We start from the raw sequence: 19337 nt of genomic DNA on the forward strand, positions 1-19337 counted from the left end.
AACTTATGTCAAATGTATTTACCAGTGTTTTCCTACATTTCATAATATAGAGTAAATGCTGTAAAATCTCTATGAAAATGATAAACAAAAAAGCGACCACTGGTAAATGTAGATATTTTCTAGTGTATGTTTTTGACATATGTTTTTATAGTAGACATTTATCAGTCGAAAGGTGTTACCCTGATTAAATAAAAAAATATATATATATAGGTCAAGGTTGGTTCATCAGGAAAAAAACGCTTTTAACGAAAATTTGTATATTCTATATACATAAACAATAAATCACCGCTTTGACTTACAACCATTCTACGTCGGCATCTGGCGGCCATGTTTTTTTAGACTTGCACTAAGTGCCTTTAGTTACCGTCCACGGACCCATTAAGATTCTCAAAATCAGACCAGTAGGCTAGCTAGGTAACGGCGGACTCCGGATAAAGATCTTTTTTACGAAAATCCGTCTAGTTTTATGAAAATTCATATAGTTTATCAATGATTGACCAATAAATAGATAGAAAGTGGTGCTTTGTACCGACAACTTTTTGAAAGCGTTTATATAAAGAAAAGAAAATCACCGCGCAGGTTAAGATGCCTATAGTACGCATGTTGAGGCCGCCACGTATCGTCCTAAATGGAATCAACTACCTCCAGACAATGTTGTTTTTTTTTACAAAAAATCTAAAAGTTTATACAAAGTAATGAGTAAATCGTCGTGCAGGCTAAAAGGCATAGGACAGTCTAAGCTGCTGCACTGTCTAATACGCAAAGAAATAATCGGGCTAATAAGTAAGCACGGCGGGCCCCGGAAAATTGGACATTTTTGTTACGAAAGCTGCTACTGTTTATACTCGTATACTGTAAAAGTTGGGCATTTCATCATTGTTTTTCAATACGAAAAATAAATATATTGCTGAAAATAGATTTCACACAAACCTGAAATTGCAGCCTGATCGTTCCAAAGCTTTCGGACTATGCCGCTCGACATAGATTGTGATAGAAAAAAAATTCTTTTTATTATTAAATTTTTCTTCAGGCCGTCTTTCAGATCACACTTACACAATAGACATTATGGAGTTTAGATATTTGTACAACTGAGATTCATTTCACCCACACTGTCAATTGTAGTGTTATGATTTATCAAGGGGTTGTAATAGTTAAAAAGATGAAAAAAAATTTAATGTATAAACCTACAAGGTGTATGTTTGAATGCGATAATATAAAACACAAGTACATTTTATTTCCATTATGACCACTCTTTATTGTGCTCTAAAATGAATATTGAGCAAACTTGATAACTAAATGGTTGTACCCTGCTGAAAGTGAAAAATTGATCTATGAAAAACTTATTATCATATGATAGGATAAACCATTCAGTAGCATCCAGTTTAACAAACATATGGGACAAACATGATATAATATATCAACAACAGAAATATTATGAAAACAAAAATGGCAAGACTGTTACCGTACACACAGGTTAATATTCTTCAGTTCAAATTGAACTCGTTTTAAATGTATGGTACATTGCTAAATGCTTGACAAAATCAAGTTGATTTTGTTAAACTAGGGTCAAGTATAATTTGTTAAAATGATCAAAGTTACTAGGACTATTCAGTACTAGAAAAATAGTCGGGTAATTTAACATATACGCATGCATATTGAAATGTTACACATCGTTTAGCATGTCTACCCTGCCGTAACAGGTGAGAGTAATTGACTTCCATCATATTTGAAAGAGTCGTTTGAGTCATCATAAAATGATATAATACTTTCATAAAGCAAATCAATTGTTAAAAGCTATATTTTTAAATACTTGAATGTTTACATTTATATGTAAGTATAATAAACAAAAACAAATGCAATGTGTGTTTCATTTTAAATGCTTGGATGCATTGTTAATCTGTAAAAATAAGTTAATCTTACATGAATCATCATCATCATAATCATCATCATACTATGAATTATAATTGTTATTATACATAACTTAGAACACAATTTAATTTCTAGCCGAACAAATTTAAGAAATAATAATAATAATAACAACAACAACAACAACAACAACAAAAAAAACAACAACATTACATTGCTAAAACAAGCAACCTTATTTAGCACATTTCACAATTAATGAAAAATTAGGAATATTGCATTGCTGTCGTTGAATTCGTGAAGTTGTAACTCAAGGGAAACAACCCCTCATTAAGCACTCATGCAATAATTCCTGTATTTATCGTACAAACAATATACACGCGCTAACTCATTAAAGTCAAATGATCTTTTTCGCTCCATTACTCTACAAAAGCGAAATATAGCAGAGCGTCAGTTAAGGTATTGTTCTAATTGGTTTGAAGTGTTATTACAACGGCAGTTTCGATAGTTTTTTCTTGCATATCAGACTGGCGTTTCCGTTAGTTTTACCCATGCCGGAAATTTCATCTGGCATGGGGGGTGCCAGATGAGTCGCGTGCTGTACAATTGCACGATAAAGATGACGTCATTATACCATTATGAATGATTTTGTAATTCATACGCTGTTGAATGAAAGTAGTTACGGTAGTAATGATATCAATTTTCATAGAAAATAAAGATAAAGAATTAAAAATATAATGGAATATGGTAGAATATGCAAGAAAAAATATCTGACATATGTTTGCGGTTCGGATCGGAATATCCGTCCCTCGGTCACCCGCCCATGGGCGGTAACTCGGCAAGCCTCGTTACCGCCCAATGGGCGGATCACCTCGGGACGGATATTCCGATCCGAACCGCAAAATATGACAGATATTATTAATCTTTTATAACAATTGTCATAAAAAAGGATCCCAAACGTGTTTTACAATATTTAATTATTAAAAGGTTCATAAGTTTGTAAAAGTTATCTGACAATATTAAATAATCTGACGAAGTGTTTCGAAAAAATAGAAAAGGTGTGCATTGTTTTGAAACTGATGTCATACACATCTATTGAATGAATATATCTCAACTGTCTGGCATGTAACATAAACAAAGGACTTACATTGAAACATACTTTTAAAGTTTCGGTTTAATACATTTATCCATTATATAAAACTGATTTATTAATTCAAACATGGAAATGTACTTCTTTGTTGAAAATTAGATTTTCTATGTAAGTAAATAAATGACTGTTCTATTTACATTCAGTTAGTAATTTTAGTAATGAAGGGTTTCCATTGAAGTTTTTTGACATGACGGGACTGATAAGTTGTTAGATAATAAATATTGAATGCTACCGTATATGGTGAATTAGGCAGAGTTCCCCTTCTTGTTTTACGTAAGATTAGTATTGTAAAGTTTGGGTTTATAACTGCTAAGAATCCAGATTCATTTTTGTATAAACTAATGATGATGACAGATTATAACAATCAGTTTGTTAAAAAATGGACCAATAATGTAAAATGTCTTTTACAAGACTTTTGCTTTTCTTATTTATTTGATAACCCTCATTCTATTTTTATTTTTCTTAAGTCTGCCTACCAACGTATATATGATCAATATTATCAACAATGGTTTTCTGAAATATATTATTCTAATAAACTTGAAACGTATAGTTTAATTAAAAACACGTTTGGAAAAGAGAAGTATCTTGATTGTATAATAAATAGTAAATTTAGAATAGCCCTTTCACGTTTTAGATAAATATCATAATATAATATCATAAATTAATGATTGAAGATCAAGAAAGAAATCAACTATTTTTTAAAATGCAATATGAATGTAGTGGAAATGGAATATCACTTTTTACTTGCTTGTCCGTATTATATTGATCTACGAAGAGAATATTTACCTAAAAGCTACTGCTCTTGGCAAAATATACAAAAATCATTTTATAGGGAAAAATGAAAGTAAAATAAAAAGTGTTGAAACGCCTTTAACTTAAATCCGACTTAGCATCACATAAAATCGATTTTCAATTATATTCTCATCTTATCTAACGATTATCCGTCGCACAGTTTTCCATTTTAAGTGATTGTCTTAATATTTGTAAGATTTTCAAATTTCATGCTTTTAGGCTTTTTACCTCAGTGGAGTTCCTTTAATTATTACAAAAATAGGTCTAACAATGCAAACACGTTAAAGCACACACGATTAAAACGACTCTATTGTTTCAAACTAAATTGAAACTACTATTTGATGTGGAATTGCACAATCGGAACGAATTGAAAGAGTGTAACATCTGTGAACAGATTTGCAATCGACAACTTTTGTAACTGTAGCTACTAGATAGATACTACTATCATAAAAAACTTGTACCAAACGTTCACAAATACAATGTTACTGAACCAGCTTCGCCGCGTCCTTTTGTGTCTCACCGTCCTGTCTTTTTGCAGTTGTTTCATCCTCTATATACATACCACTGTCACTTACATTCTGTCCATCTGGTGGTATCTAAATAATAGATATTAATATATTATGTTAAACCAAGCACATATTTGTAAAGATCATAATGCTAGATAAACTTATAAAAAAATTGTTGACCAAATTTACAAGGCATATATGTAAAAGGGTTTGTTCTCCTTTAAACACACATAGTGTCATCGTGTTCATGTGTAAAATGCGTTACAATTCCTAAATTTTAAAGATGCTACCGTCCTGATAATGACTAAATCAACATATATGATTTATCTACAATATTTTCGCCGGTTAACTTTTTTTTCTAAAATTAAACAACTGATATTGCCACAGACAGATTTCACTATTTCATGATGAGATTCTAAATATTAAGTTATTATTTTGAATAATTGGACAATACAGATATTGAAAGAAACTTAAGAACTAGCCAGAAGTAGATTAAGACAAGGTGAAGATTCACTAATATGCGGTTGCTTTTTGTAGGTTCCTAATATTATCGTTCAAACGTGTGCTAATCATTTGTCCTTTTAAAAATACAGAGTACGCTTAAAGATCCTGTAACACATTTTTTTCATGGTTTTATTACATAAATATGATGCTGAAATTAAGATTTGTCAATATTGTAAGTTCCAATAAGCATTATTTATAAAGATATTACCGAATTAAACATTTCATGTAAATAAAGGGAGGTAATTAGAAATTTTCCAATAAGAAATGAATGCATATAATTTATTGTTTAAATATAATGTGCACAAATATTTGCAGTACACATTTTACATATTCCTCGATGTTTGAAAATTGATTTATTTGCATAATTATATACATATATAATTTTTTGCAAGTGTGGTATACACACAGTAACAATATCAATCACAAAACATACAGGATCTTTAAATTAATTCTCATGATCAGTAAACTAGCGTAGCATGACGTAGTTATCGTAAGTTATCATAAGGGGTAAAGCAACATTGAAGAATTGAATAGTTTCATTAACATACTAAAATACATCTATGAAAATGTTTCAAACTTCAAAAAACCGCAAATTCATTTATTCTAAGTTACCTTTAGATTCAACATCATTTGTTCTTCATATGAAGGTTCCTGAGCAACCCTGTCGTTTGCTTTAGGTGTATCCATATTATCAATTTTTTGATTCCGAAGAAGACTGTCATGACTTGAACGTGCACTTGATTCAAAATTTAACTTCACATCTTCTGATTTATGTATATTGAATTGATTGTTGACAAACTCCTTCTTTAGGAGGGTCACAACTGTGAATATATATTTATAAGGAACATCAACATGAAAATAAAATATTTGAGATGAGTTTTAGACAGCGTGTATGTGTGTGAATACAAAGCTCTATGAGTACATTTGGTCAATTCATAACATGAGGATTAAAACAAGAGCAGAAACATTTTATTAACAGTACAAGATGAATTCAAAGTTATGCTACAAGTATCATATAAGCCAGTATGTGTGCGTGCATGCGTGCGCGTGTGTATGTGTGCTTGTGCGTGTGTGAGAATGGCGGGAAATTAAATATATCAACGACATCAATTATTACGACCCATAAAGTTTATCTGAGACATATTGGAAAATAATGTATATCTACGAGGTATCAAACAATACGGCCAAAAGGCGAATAATTCATATCTACGACACAGAAGTCACAATACGTCTTAAGTTGAAAGATATATGGAATTTAATTATTACTATTGCTTCTGGTCTTGAATGTATTGAAAAAGTATTAAGAAATTAAGACTAGAATACAAAAAATCGATCAGTTTATTTGTTGACATTCTAACATTGGACGCTGTGTTTAATATGCAGAGTAAGACCAACAAGGAAAAGGATCACAGAAATGGCACCAAGTATGATACCAAACAGGGACGGGTAAAACAAACTGGTATGGGTACAAATGGTAAATGGCCTAAAACTAAAGATGAGAAATTCTTTATTTTTATAAGACTAGATGAAGGCCTGCAATGAACTGTAAAATTGAAACAAAACAGGTTTCGGTCAAAGTTCTATTACCAGTAATGCCACCCACATTGTGCATAGAAAGGATATATCGGTAAGATTCTATAGTACTGGTACGGAGTCTATATAAAGCATTAAATATGTTCTCTTTACGAGGAATGAAAATACAGACCAATATCATTTAGGGGGTGACTCTAATAAAAACGTTTATAATCGAAAGCATAAAAAAGATCGTGCGTGTTCAAATACATTTACATATTAAAATACATATAGGAAGACATACCTCTTCTTTTATTTGAGTTTCTCTTGAGTTTAGTCACATATATAATGCATACGAATAACAAGCCTGGTAATAGAAAAAAATCACATTCTTTTAAGGCCAATGAAAACAATACATGCTTCACATATAAATGAAAGCAGGTTCAAAAGAAGAACAATCAATCCTCTCACAATTAAGACATGCGTCAACAATTACTCATAATAAATGAACTCTTATTATCATCGAAATAAGAATATTTAGTGTCTTCAGCATATTGATACTCGTATAAGCTAAAAACCAGCCGATTCATTGATTTGATGTTTAAGTCAACAATCTTAAACAAATCACTTACTTAGAATGCTTGGGAAATCATGTAAACTTCAGAAACTACTAATGTTTCAAATCGAAGTATTCAGTAAGTAAATAATACAATGTGTATAACGATAATAGTTGTTTTCAAGATTCCATTGAATAGGACCATTTATAGCGGCCTTCATTTGTTATTATAAATTGTTTAGCTTTTTGAAATAAAATGAATGGGTTTGCTTGATTTTTTTTAGCAAAATAAAAAGCAAAGTATTTTGTATATACCTAATAGGACAAAGATGGCAATATAAGCACCAGTTCCTAAATTATTGCTGTCGTTATCTGCAAAATTAGAAAACAAGAAATATATAAGATAATAAACTTACATGAAACTTATGAATTTTGTTCTTTCCATGATAATAGAAATGTACATTCCTTTTCAGTGAACTATTTTGAATCTGATTATTTCATAATAAATTATAAAAATAGTTTGACTTGCATCAAATAAATTACTATAGATGCCTGGCCTACCCTGATACCTTGCACCTTCCAAGAAAGGTTTATTTTTTTATTTAATATACTCTGCAAAATTTTAACTGAGAGGCCTTTGTTATTCCCAGGTGGCATTTCGCTGACTTATATATAAATATGTAGAAAAATAGTTTAGACACATGTGCGTTAATAACACGAGAATCTACTACGATCGCCTCATTATATCATAAAAAGTCTAAATCTATCGTGTTACTTACTTCTTTCTTATTTTATATGGATACGGACCAACATTAAAATCATTAGGATACTCATTGCATTAGATATTCTTGTTAATGTTTTTAAGCTATTAAATTCCCTTGAAACAAGAAAGAATGTATTAGTGTTTTGCACCAGATATTGTTACAACAATTAAATAAAATCCCCACACCTTACTTTTTTAGTTTGTCAAAATTCTTCCATTTTACATAAATACAAAAACTTTAAGTCGCAAGTTACAAATAACAGAAGCTTAATTACCATAGAAATTATATGATTATGAAATCAAAGTTATTTCATTCGAGTTAAAATGTTAAACATAATTTTAATGTTAAAGACAGGTTTAATTTCCAGGAATCAAAGTCGTGAGAAAGTAAAACTAAATGTACTATCTACATCACTGTCACAATGCTTTTATGTATTTTCGACCATTACACCTTTGTACATAGTTAATAATGATAACTATCATAAATAGAATGAACAGAAAACGTGGAACAATATGAACTATTACAAATGATTAAAATGTCTAGAATATTTTATGTCAGCCATATTTCTCGGAAGTAAAGGCATAATTCTATTAGACCATCATCTCTTTTAGTACTTTGTAGCTTAGAAGAAAACCATGACCATTTTGTACATTTATTTTTACTAAAAAGAAAAAAATGTTTGACGATACCATTCTTAGTTCTGGAGCTAAAATGTAAAATATTGTTTATCACTATGACAGTTCTATGTTCGTTAATTTCAAAATCAAAGAATTAAAATATTCAACAACTGATAATAAATTTAACCGCCGACAACATAAACATTGAACAAAAAACTAAACAATAACCTTTGTAGCAAATTTGCTTGAAATAATTTAAATTTTAACAGAAATAATAGATTGAAATATCCCAATAATATTGTTTTACCTGCTTTGTCTTTTTCTTTGTCTTTTTCAGGTTGAATTGATTCCCTCTCGTACGAAGGTGTTTGATGCTCACTAAAAGATTCATTTTCAGGGGGAGTGATTCTGTCTGTCACTGAAGATGTCTCTACACTATGTGCATTCTCGCTGAAATCAAAGCAAACGTTTTAGTAAGTGTACATTATGTTTATAGGATATACTCTGTAGATGAAAAAAGATTAAGAGGACTCATGAACTGGTCTTGAATATTCATATTTAGTTTCAACAAGCATTTCAAATATTGATAAAACAAAAAAGATGTATCATTTGGATATTACTGTCTGTCACATTTCTTAGAAAATGTGATAGAGTTCTTAGTAATTTATGAATAACGTCCTTACCTTGATTATAAACATTGTAGATATTTTATAGCTGATCATGTTTCTCACACTAACAAACACTATTCATAGACACTTAATTTTCGGTTTTGTTGTCACGTTAAATACTTAATACATCGCCATAATTATTAATCGTATTTTTGAGCTTTCAGGACCTTTCACTAAGGACCAAATCACATTAAATAAATCGTAAAATTATTTCAACAGTTTTAAAAGGTTTACGTAATTGGGTGCGTACGGAGAAATCGTTATTGTTTGAGAGAGTATTATGGGAATGCTATTTGTTTCAGCCCTTTATGTATATAATTATAATTCTTATTGTCTTTATGATAATGCGTACCCCTGTATTTTTTTCGAATTTTATGTCCTTACTGTATAAATAAAAAATAAGGTAAGTATGTGTATATCTGTGTTAAAAGCAATGGCATTTTTTCAAAAAAATAGCATTGAATTCAATACGTCTGATAAAATCTCTGAAATAAATTTTGGTATTCCAATAATTATGACCTGGTATGACCTCGTATCAAATAACATTCTTTCAAATATTTTGAAATGACTCGATAGTCACAAGCCATACCTGTTTTTTCCGATTTCAGGTGGTACCACATTTAAAAAAAGTAAAGGATATATTTACATATTGCGTATTATTTACAGTTTTTACGTGGTTAAATACTTTTTTCCAATGTAGTTTTCTCAATGGTACTTACGTGACAGGGATTTCCTCTTTAGGCTTGCACATAAGACTTTCATGCCAATCCCTTTCTTCATTAGATTTACACTTAGTTGTACATGAACAGTCTTAAACATAAAAGTACGTTTTTCTTCATATACATTGTAATTGATTTATAAATATGCATCAGTGAATGTTAAGTCCCACATGGGTTGCAATCCTCATTGTCACTCCGATTTAAAAAAAAGAGTTTATGTTAGAAATGAAGTTTAGCTGAATACAATTTGAAAGTCATTGCTTTATAAAGGATCTTTTGTCTCCTAATGTTGGTGCATATCTATAAAAAATATATCATGCAGTCTGTTTTATGATCGCAACATGTTAGTTTTCAAGTCGACTTTTCAAATTTGACAGAATCTTATTTTCATTGACGTAAGAATTGTAGATTGTACAAAATGAATCCCGATAAAACATATATTTATGTGGCAAAACATAGCCTCCTTTTACACATATTCATATTGATAATGCTATGAATGAATTTTTAATGAACACTTTACCTGGCATTAAGTCTTCAGTTATGTCACAACGTATTCCAAGGTCATCATCTGCAACCACGCACTCGTCTTCACTTGACCCGATCTGAAAATACGTTATGCACTTTTCATTGCAATAGCCTTCTTCGGCGTGACAGCGTGCCAAAGCTCGTTTTCCGTCTGTCCCTGCTGTCGCCCGAGCAATAATAGAGTCGTCCTTCTCACAAGGGCTAAAACAATTGACACTATTCATTTGGGCATATCCGGGCCGACATGGAATGCTATAGACAATAATATTTTCCATATCCTTTGGAGTAGTCACAGCTATGTTTCTTCCTCCTATAATATAAAAAGTGTGATTTAAATCTTGTATTACTTACATTGCAATATTAGTAACAATATTATGAAGTAAATTTTGAAAAGCTCTGTAAAAACAATTTGATGTTGTGAAATTTCTATGTATGACTATTAGGACTTTCTGGTCATTTCTGTGCAATTTGAAAACAAAGATCAATAAATAAGTACAGCAATCAATTCACGCATCCCCAACAAAACCCAGCAACAAAGGACCCCAGGCAAGGAGTCCAGCAAGGCACCAAACAAAAATCGGAGATGACAAAAGGGCGAAACACGGGCGGGGCGTACCTAATTCACTTTAAAACAATTTAATAAAGGTAATTACTTTAAAAGCATAAACCGAGATAAGGGTGTGCGCGAAGGGATGTCCAGAGAGCCCGGGAGTGCAGGGGCAAAATTTGAAAAAAAATAGGGAAAAAAACTTTCGCCGTTGACGACAAAATTTAAGAACGGACACTAGAAGTGTCAACACACTAGAATGTAGCAATAAACAAGACTTGCATACAGGAAGATAGAGTGTCGCTGACTGGGAACGGTCAGCAGCAAGGCACTATTAGGAAGTTTAAACCGGCTACCTGTGCACAAGACTTCACTCTTAGCTTCAGTATGTTCCTGCTAAACGTGACAGTGTGAATAATATGAATCCCCGCCGATTATAATTAAAAGCTGTAAGTTATAGTTACAACAGGCGAAATAACTAAAACATAGAAATGATCATGTTGACTTCTTTCAGTGGAACTTGTGCTTTTCAAACATTTTCGAGATAAAGATAAATCGGACAGAAATAGCAATACAAATAACTTAATATATAAAGAGGTAGATTATACTCACGTTTATGACATTTGTCAGCTTTTCCACATATGTGAACGTTGTTGTCGTTAGGTTTGTCCAAACAATAGTAATGTTTCCTCGGACATACGTCTATGTAACACCGTAAATGGTAATCGTTATGCAAATCCTCGTCGGTATGACATTTTGTTAAATTACTATATGAACAGTCTTCTGGTTGCACCATCCTTTCAAATGTATAGTTTGAAAATATTTCAACATCTGAGGGCAACTCAGAGCTACTGAACACTTGTTGAGTATTTAAATCTGGACTCACAGCTGTTGTCAAGCGGAGCTGTACAATAAATATTGCAATAACGATGAAATAATTCATGTTTCTAATACTTGGTATGGACTGATCTTCTAATAGCCCTTCTATCTGAAATATAAAAAAAAGACATAAGGTTCTTTTGTTATCTCAAATTTATTAATAAAATACGAAGACTTAAACGTTTAACTTGTTTCATAACTATGTATGTTCAATAATTCATGTTAGATGACACACTCGAAATCATTATAAGAATTAAAAGTATGTACTTTATATATTGGTTTCAATTCGAGAAGTATATTATTTATATGTATATGTAAGAAAAGGCTAGAAATTAATAATAATTGAAGACATTTTGTTCTAATTGTAAAATGTTAAAAACCAAGCAACTTATTTTGTTAAAGTCAAGAAATTTAATTACTGCTGTAAAATATTTTCTTTAAAAAAGATTGAATTGAATGGAACAGCATTTACCAATATTAATTATACAATGTACATTATTTTCGGAACAGAAGTACCAAAATGTTTCATGTGTCTCTTTTAATAATTTAGATTAATAACTGATAAGGTTTGGCATTTCCCAGACAGAGATTTCAAATTTGAAAATCTTTTTTTTTTATCACTACGGATAATTTGTAATCCATATTTTTCAAAGAAGAAAACAAATAAAAAAAGCCTAAAACGCGAAGCATCAGTAACAAAGATTCTCCGCCTTGATGGGAAGCCTACTTTAGATATTTTGAGTTATTTCTAAGTATATTTTGCGTTATTGCTAACTCGAAACAAACTTTTGTTTATAAATACCGGACCGTTATTAAATATGGCCAATTCTTTATCCGTAGGTGCGAATTTTTAAATTCTAAATAATTATCCGTTAATGCGTTCATAAGGTTTAATTGCTGCTTTTTTCTGCTATTTTTGGAGATGAATATATACCTGTGGTCACATCTATTTAAAACATTGTTTGCGTGGATATTTATTTCTTCATATTTTCAATACTTTTATTTATGTTCTGTCCATTTGCTTTTAACAAATAACAGTAGAAGCATTTGCCAAAATACGAAGAATATCATTTAGAACTCTCGTGCAATAACAATTACAGGATTGAATGAACATTACGTTGAATTTAATATGACCAATTCCTGTAATTTTCAAGTAACCTTTTATTACACCGTATTACCGGCGGCAGTGATGGCAGATCATTGCAGTGATGACAGATATCTGAAAATTACAGATCGATACAGGTAGGTTATAAATTTGGTTGATGAACGTCTATATTGATAACCGAAAATCCTGCCATTTACTTAAAACTTGAGATATTTTGAACAGAAAACAGACATTTTCACGGATTTTTCCGAGGCTGTCACTTTTCACCTGCTCAAAATAATCTTAAAACAGGAAAAAACGAGTCCAAAATTACCTTACAGTATCTCCATTCAATGGACAATAGTTTTATAGCAATGAAATGGGCCGTATTTGTGTAATATTATTAAACCAACCAAATTTATAACCTACTTGTATCGATCGGTAATTTTCAGATATCTGCCATCACTGCAGTGATCTGCCATCACTGCCGCCGGTAATACGGTGTGTTTATTATAATGTATATAAAGCCACTGTCCGAATTCATGCATTTGAAGTTACAATTGCATGGAGGTTTCATTTCATAGAAACACATTTTGAACTTTGACTTAGCGTTAAACGTAGGTGAATAAAAAATATAATCGGTAATTGTGCCATTTTATTTAAATTGCATTATAGGTTAATAGAAATTAAAATTTTTCCTTGCAGTGAAATTTTTTTCACGGGATGTAAGCTAAAATTTTAGCCTAAATCAACGCTAAGAATATCAGATGAGATTTCTACAGAAAAACTATCCTCTAATACCGGCCTAAGCAGATTTCAACATTTAAACATAAAAATAGGGAAACTTTGAATTTTGAAACATCCGCAGATGTACGAGGGTTTCTCAGTGGGTAATGCAATACTACGTACACAGTAGATAGTGTGTTTTACATAAAACTCTATACAGACACTGCAGAAAAAAATTAAAAATAATGTCTTATAATGCCTTAATAGGCCTTTTTTGTATTTATCCAATAAAAACCGCAATGTTTGTTACATTTTTGCAACATACACTTATTTTATATGAATCTCGCTCATTTATTTACTTTTAACATATTGAGTAATTTCCTGTAAATTAAAAGCCAAAGCACCTTTCTAAATAAAAATGAAAGGAAATGAGAAGATATCTATAAGTTTACTTACTTTATCTATGTGTGATCGTTTAAATAAGTCCTTCAATCAATATAAGTGTTAGTAACAAAATCTATATCAAATTTGTCAAAGTACCTAATCGATATTCTAACGTCCGTACTAAATTATGGATTGTGGGGCGAATAACTATTTCAAAATGATCAATGACTTGTTACATACTTTACTAATCATTAAATGATATAAACTATTTGAAATATATGCGTTTAACTGCCAAAATTGTAGTACAATATGTTGAAAGATATATCAGACCGTTACAGTCTAGCGCACAGGAATTTTCGGTAAATTTGGCACCGTAATAATATATCTTTTAATTGATAATTTCATTAGCGTTAGATTTGAGCATAAATATTTGAAAGACAAAGTATGACCCTATCTAAACCAACGCTACGTATTTTAATGTCATTTGTTTTTCATGTTTTCCCTTTAAATAAAATATAAATATAATTAATGTCGACAGTTGAGGTGTCTGAGCATTTATGAATTTAATCTGCAGTTTCAGTTTAGTAATGCATTCTTTTCTATGTATTGCAACAAAAAAGATTATTAAATGAAGATTCCATTATGAAATTTATGTACTGCAAACAAAGAAGAATAATGTCTCAACAATGTACAAACATTTTATTTAGGACACAGATATATTTAGATTTATTTATTATTCTGAAAGTTGAATATTATACATAATTGAAGTAATTATATTGACTGTACTATTTAAGTTTATATGAGACGGCACTGTTAAGTCACAAAACCTCGAATTGAGGAAAGGAAAACAAATGCTGGGTTACCACACTGCATAGATAACATGCGTAGTTTCTAGTATAAAGTATTCACGATATTATTTGCAAATGAATACTTAAATCTGAGAAAAATCTATTTTTAGTAAATTTCGCTGATGAAATACGACTGAGGTGCCAACGCCCACTTATGACGTGTTGTCGGCTCGCCGTGGATGCCGAAGACAGCCAATCATCAAGCATAGTGGGTTATTTTGCAGGCTCGCCACGGCGAGCCGGTATAACGTTAAGATTTTACTGAGAAACAACCTAAAACTCCGAATCCATCCAAAAATTTAATCGAAGCTTGGCTTCCAGCTTTCTACAAAATTTATCTGTCAGGGCTGGAATCCAAAATTATTTAGCCAATCAAATTTAATCTTCGTAGCGTCAAAAAACTTTAAATTTTTACGCCATTTTTAAAAAGCAGCAAGTATTGCTTTGAGCGCAAAGATATAATGATGATTAAAATGTTTGTTTTCATGAATTCTTTTCAATAAATCATATTTACACTGACTTTTGATTTAGCGATTTCACCTGTTTTCTCTGTTGTAAGTTTTCGTTTGGTTAATTAACATCAGTGTACATCTGGTTCTGTGCATTTTTTCTTTTTCTTTTTTTCCGGTCATTATATCCTTTCCGGTATTTAGTGTATGTATTTACTTGGTGGGTGGGGGGGGGGGCGTATATCATTTTTTATTGTATGTAATGAACGTTAAATTAAATTAACTTAGGATATAGATATATTTAGAGCTATTTATTAACAAACTTAAAATGCAAGAATCACAATACTTATAATTATATGCCTAATACATGTAATTGGTAAAATCAAAGACTATATTCTTGAATTGGTCAAAACCCGGGATCCTTATATGTTTTGATACGATCCCAGCTTTTCTGAAAACTATATTCTTGAACTGGCCAATTCCTGGGATCTCTATATATTTCAATACGTTCCCGGGTTTTCTGAAAACTATATTCTTGAACTGGTCCATTCCCGGGATCCCTATATGTTTTAATACGATCCCGGCTTATCTGAAAAACATCTTCTTAGACTGGTCAATTTTCAGGATCCCTATATTATTTAATACGATCCCGGCTTTTCTGGCTGAATTGATTGACAACTTGTGTTTACTTTAGGCCTTGTGTCTGTCACTCATTCCAATACTAAGTAACATATTACAACTTAACTTCGTATAAAAAGACATTTTTATGAATTCTACCTATCTAACAATTTTTTGGTCACGGTCAACAGGCTATATAGTAAATGTGCATAGACATAGGGACTTCATTCTATCTGTTTACATGCATCTTCATATATACTCATATTCCTCTTTGTTAAAGTGAGAGAACTGGCTTCCATAAATTTATTTGTCACTTTTATTTTGATGTTCGCTGAAGTCTCTTCAGCGATCAGAACTGTCATTTTTACATTTAAACACACCCCTGAAAAAAAATTACGAAGCGAGTCGGTACTAGCTTTTTTAAAAGCTTGTATGATATTAAATTGACATTGTGATCATTTTTGCATTGTCAAGTTAAGCTCATTTGTAATTGACGGAAAATTTTAAGGATAATATATAAATCTACGCAGAAAATAAAAATCTGCCCCACTCTTTTTTTTTTAATTGAACGTTATATGAAAGTAAATTTCGATGGATATTTACAAAAACTTTCCTGGAGAACGTTATAGTTATATTTCTCCTTAATTCAAAGTAAATTATTAGGTTACATGAAATTATGGCAAAATGTAAAATTATTTTGACTGTCAATTTTTACTCATTATATTCCCTTGAATGGACAAAATTTCACTTTAATTTTTGGTTTAAAAAGATCCAAACAATGTACGCTCGTACACAGGTGCTAGTGGCATTGATTTGACCTAATATGTGTTTGACCTTGTTATTTATACAATAAAATACAAGAAAAGCATTGATGCAAAGCATCAAAGGACGTCCAAGCAAGAAATACAGCAAGTGAAGATGAACTAGTAGACATATGATGACAAGGTATTCTTATAAACTACCAGAAATGTATATCACTTATGAATGAGCGGACGAAAGACATTGTTCATTATGAACTTTGATTGGCTTGCTAGAGATTAGAATATGACTTGTTATTTCTTTATGATCGTGGTTATTAATAGCAACGGATATACATGTATACAATCATTAGTTATAATCCATATGTGTAACGCATGATCAACACGTACCACACCTTTGTAATTGTCCCTTATTATGTTATCGCTATTAGCGAAGACCCCCTCTTAGGTATCTGTTCACACTTAGTAACAATATGACACTGGTTATATTACCATGTTGACCATGTTGAACATAATTGTTTATTATACAATATTTATTACTTTTAATAAAAAAATACAAATTTTATGAATATTGTTTTCTTTTCTTCTTTTTTTGTGCTTTATGTGCTATTTTAATACTGAGTTTTTATGTTTACTACTCTTTTTTTATTAAAATTGTAAAATAAATTTTAAGAATTCAATTGTCATATTGACCAACGATTATAAGTCAAAACTTAACTGGAAAAAGTCAGTAAATTATGGTTTATTTTTCAATATATAATATTGTTTATTCTTAAACCATGTACATGTACAATTGTATTTTTCTTCATCAATTTTTTAAATTATCAATCAATTGAATAATTCATAAAATCTTATTTGTAACTTTGAATAATTCCTCGGCATCTTTACTAAACACGGATAACAAATTAAATAAAATGTTTCAAAGTTTATAATGTCATATTAATACCATAAAAATGTACCTTTTTCTCAATTATTGTACATATTTATTGTTTTTATCTCATATAGATAAAATGAAACATGCTATTGTTGTTGTTGTTGGATTTTTTTTAATTGTAACGATATCAAACATCTACTCCAAAACCGGGAGAGACCGGACACTAAACATGAGGTTCACTAGAAAATCCCGGTCAAAATAGACCGGGAGAGACCGGGAATTACCGATAGGAGTGATAAATAGATATATCTATAAATAGATTTTCGGAATATTTAGGTCATCAACTGATCATTCTAGGATACATGTACAACAATAACATACCATGATAACCTACTGTGTACTACAAAATGATAAATAAAAAACCCCGAAGAGCGCGATTTATTGACAGAAAAGGTTATTTCATTTGAAAATGTTTGCATTGCGAAATTCTCCAGTTCGCTATTCATTGTAACATATCGCGACATTTCATTCTTAATTAATAATCAAGCATCCTCATACCGATCGGAATGATCGGTTTTTATCATGACCGGCTAAAAGGCTCGAGAAGTTGCTGTCGCCCTTTCACAAAATCTGATTTCATTCCATAAGAGCGCCGCGCTTCGGCGCGGACGCCAATCAATATATTAAAAAAAAAAATTAAAAAAATAAGACAAATGTCGACTTGTGGAGGATAAAACCATTTAAAAGTATGTAAAATCCAGTTGTTTGCATGCGAGTTCGACCCGTTTGATCTATTTGTTGATGTATTTCAAGCGTAAATACCAGCTTACAATGTACATGTCATGACGGTCTCATCTTTCGGACCTGGGTGATTTCTTACTTTCGGGCTTTATAACATTAACTAGCGATTAATTGGGGATCTGTAAATAGTAAATTGTAATAGAAAAATATATTGTGCATTGATTCCATGCAAAAATCCGACGATATTACTGCCCGGTGAAAAATTTTTAACACAGATAACCGGCGTACCCATAATTTTCGTACCTTAATGTTGCATACCCTGTCTATAATAATATAACAGTGAAATTTTTTTTTTTTTTTTTTTTTTTTTTAATATATTGATATTTTATTGTATAAATAACAAGGTCAAACACATTTTAGGTCAAATCAATGCCACTAGCACCTGTGCGCTCGTATATCGGTTTGTATGTTACAAAATGTGTACGTTGATCTTTTGCTAAATACTGAGCATTTGATGTCCTTGTTTGAATCTAAACTAGCTAACATGACCCAATTTAACTAGATTACTTGAAGTTCGTAAAAAGACGATAAATAGACGAACATTTGAAGTTACACACATAAGGAAAGAAACGAACAATAATGGTAATCTTTAAGATAACATACGAAACCGTTCCTTTATAAATACAAAACGTTTTAAAAACATATTATGAAAATATTAATCTTGTCACTAGATCTTTAGATATACACGTTTGTCGATATTATTTCGATATTAACAATTTTAAAGTCATTGACGAGACCAGTCAAAATAAAGTTTGAGACGTTTTTTCATGGCTACCACTCAATTATTGCTTAAGATTCAATGTTTGTTAGAAACTACCTTAAGTATAGATCATAGTGATCAAACTTAAATTGGTAAAAAACGGCTGAATTTAGTTTTTGAAATTCTTTCTATAAAATTATCAATTTACTAGACTGATTAAATTAATCCGATTTAACAATTTGAAAGTATTGGTGTTATGATTCATTTGAAATACTGCAATTCTATTGGACAAAAAATTATTTCAAACACTAAATAGAACAAGTTGTATCAATTTTTTTATTACTTTCTAAACAGATGTTTGATATTTTAAATTCTTAGGCATTTAATTTATTTTCACAACACCAAATCCATACTTTTCATAGAAGACAAACAAACAAAACTTCAACTCCAGGTATCTTTTACACAGATTCCCCGCCGTAGCAAGCCTACGTTT

At 30.8% G+C, this 19337-nt stretch overlaps 1 protein-coding gene across 1 annotated transcript; it reads right to left on the minus strand.

Annotated features, from left to right (window-relative positions):
- Positions 1-1256: 1256 nt before the first annotated feature.
- On the minus strand, positions 1257-11715 carry LOC132755658 (uncharacterized). Its single transcript, XM_060746551.1, has 8 exons — positions 11336-11715; positions 10172-10486; positions 9652-9742; positions 8572-8714; positions 7199-7255; positions 6632-6694; positions 5428-5636; positions 1257-4401 (listed from the first exon to the last, which is right to left on the minus strand). Exons 1-8 carry the CDS (start codon positions 11664-11666, stop codon positions 4288-4290), a joined length of 1323 nt encoding a protein of 440 aa, XP_060602534.1. The 5' UTR covers positions 11667-11715; the 3' UTR covers positions 1257-4287.
- Positions 11716-19337: the final 7622 nt, after the last annotated feature.

This window comes from Ruditapes philippinarum, unplaced genomic scaffold, assembly GCF_026571515.1.
Source record: "Ruditapes philippinarum isolate M1 unplaced genomic scaffold, ASM2657151v2 ctg340_1_1_1_1, whole genome shotgun sequence".
NCBI lineage: Eukaryota > Metazoa > Mollusca > Bivalvia > Venerida > Veneridae > Ruditapes > Ruditapes philippinarum.

Excerpts from the sequence above, each read along its gene's own strand:
- LOC132755658 (XM_060746551.1), bottom strand. The coding sequence starts at position 11,666 with ATGAATTATTTCATCGTTATTGCAATATTTATTGTACAGCTCCGCTTG. Across the intron at positions 10,487-11,335 it reads AGCTGACAAATGTCATAAAC|GAGGAAGAAACATAGCTGTG; the intron begins GTGAGTATAATC and ends TTTATATTATAG. Across the intron at positions 7,256-8,571 it reads CAAAGAAAAAGACAAAGCAG|ATAACGACAGCAATAATTTA; the intron begins GTAAAACAATAT and ends CTAATTTTGCAG.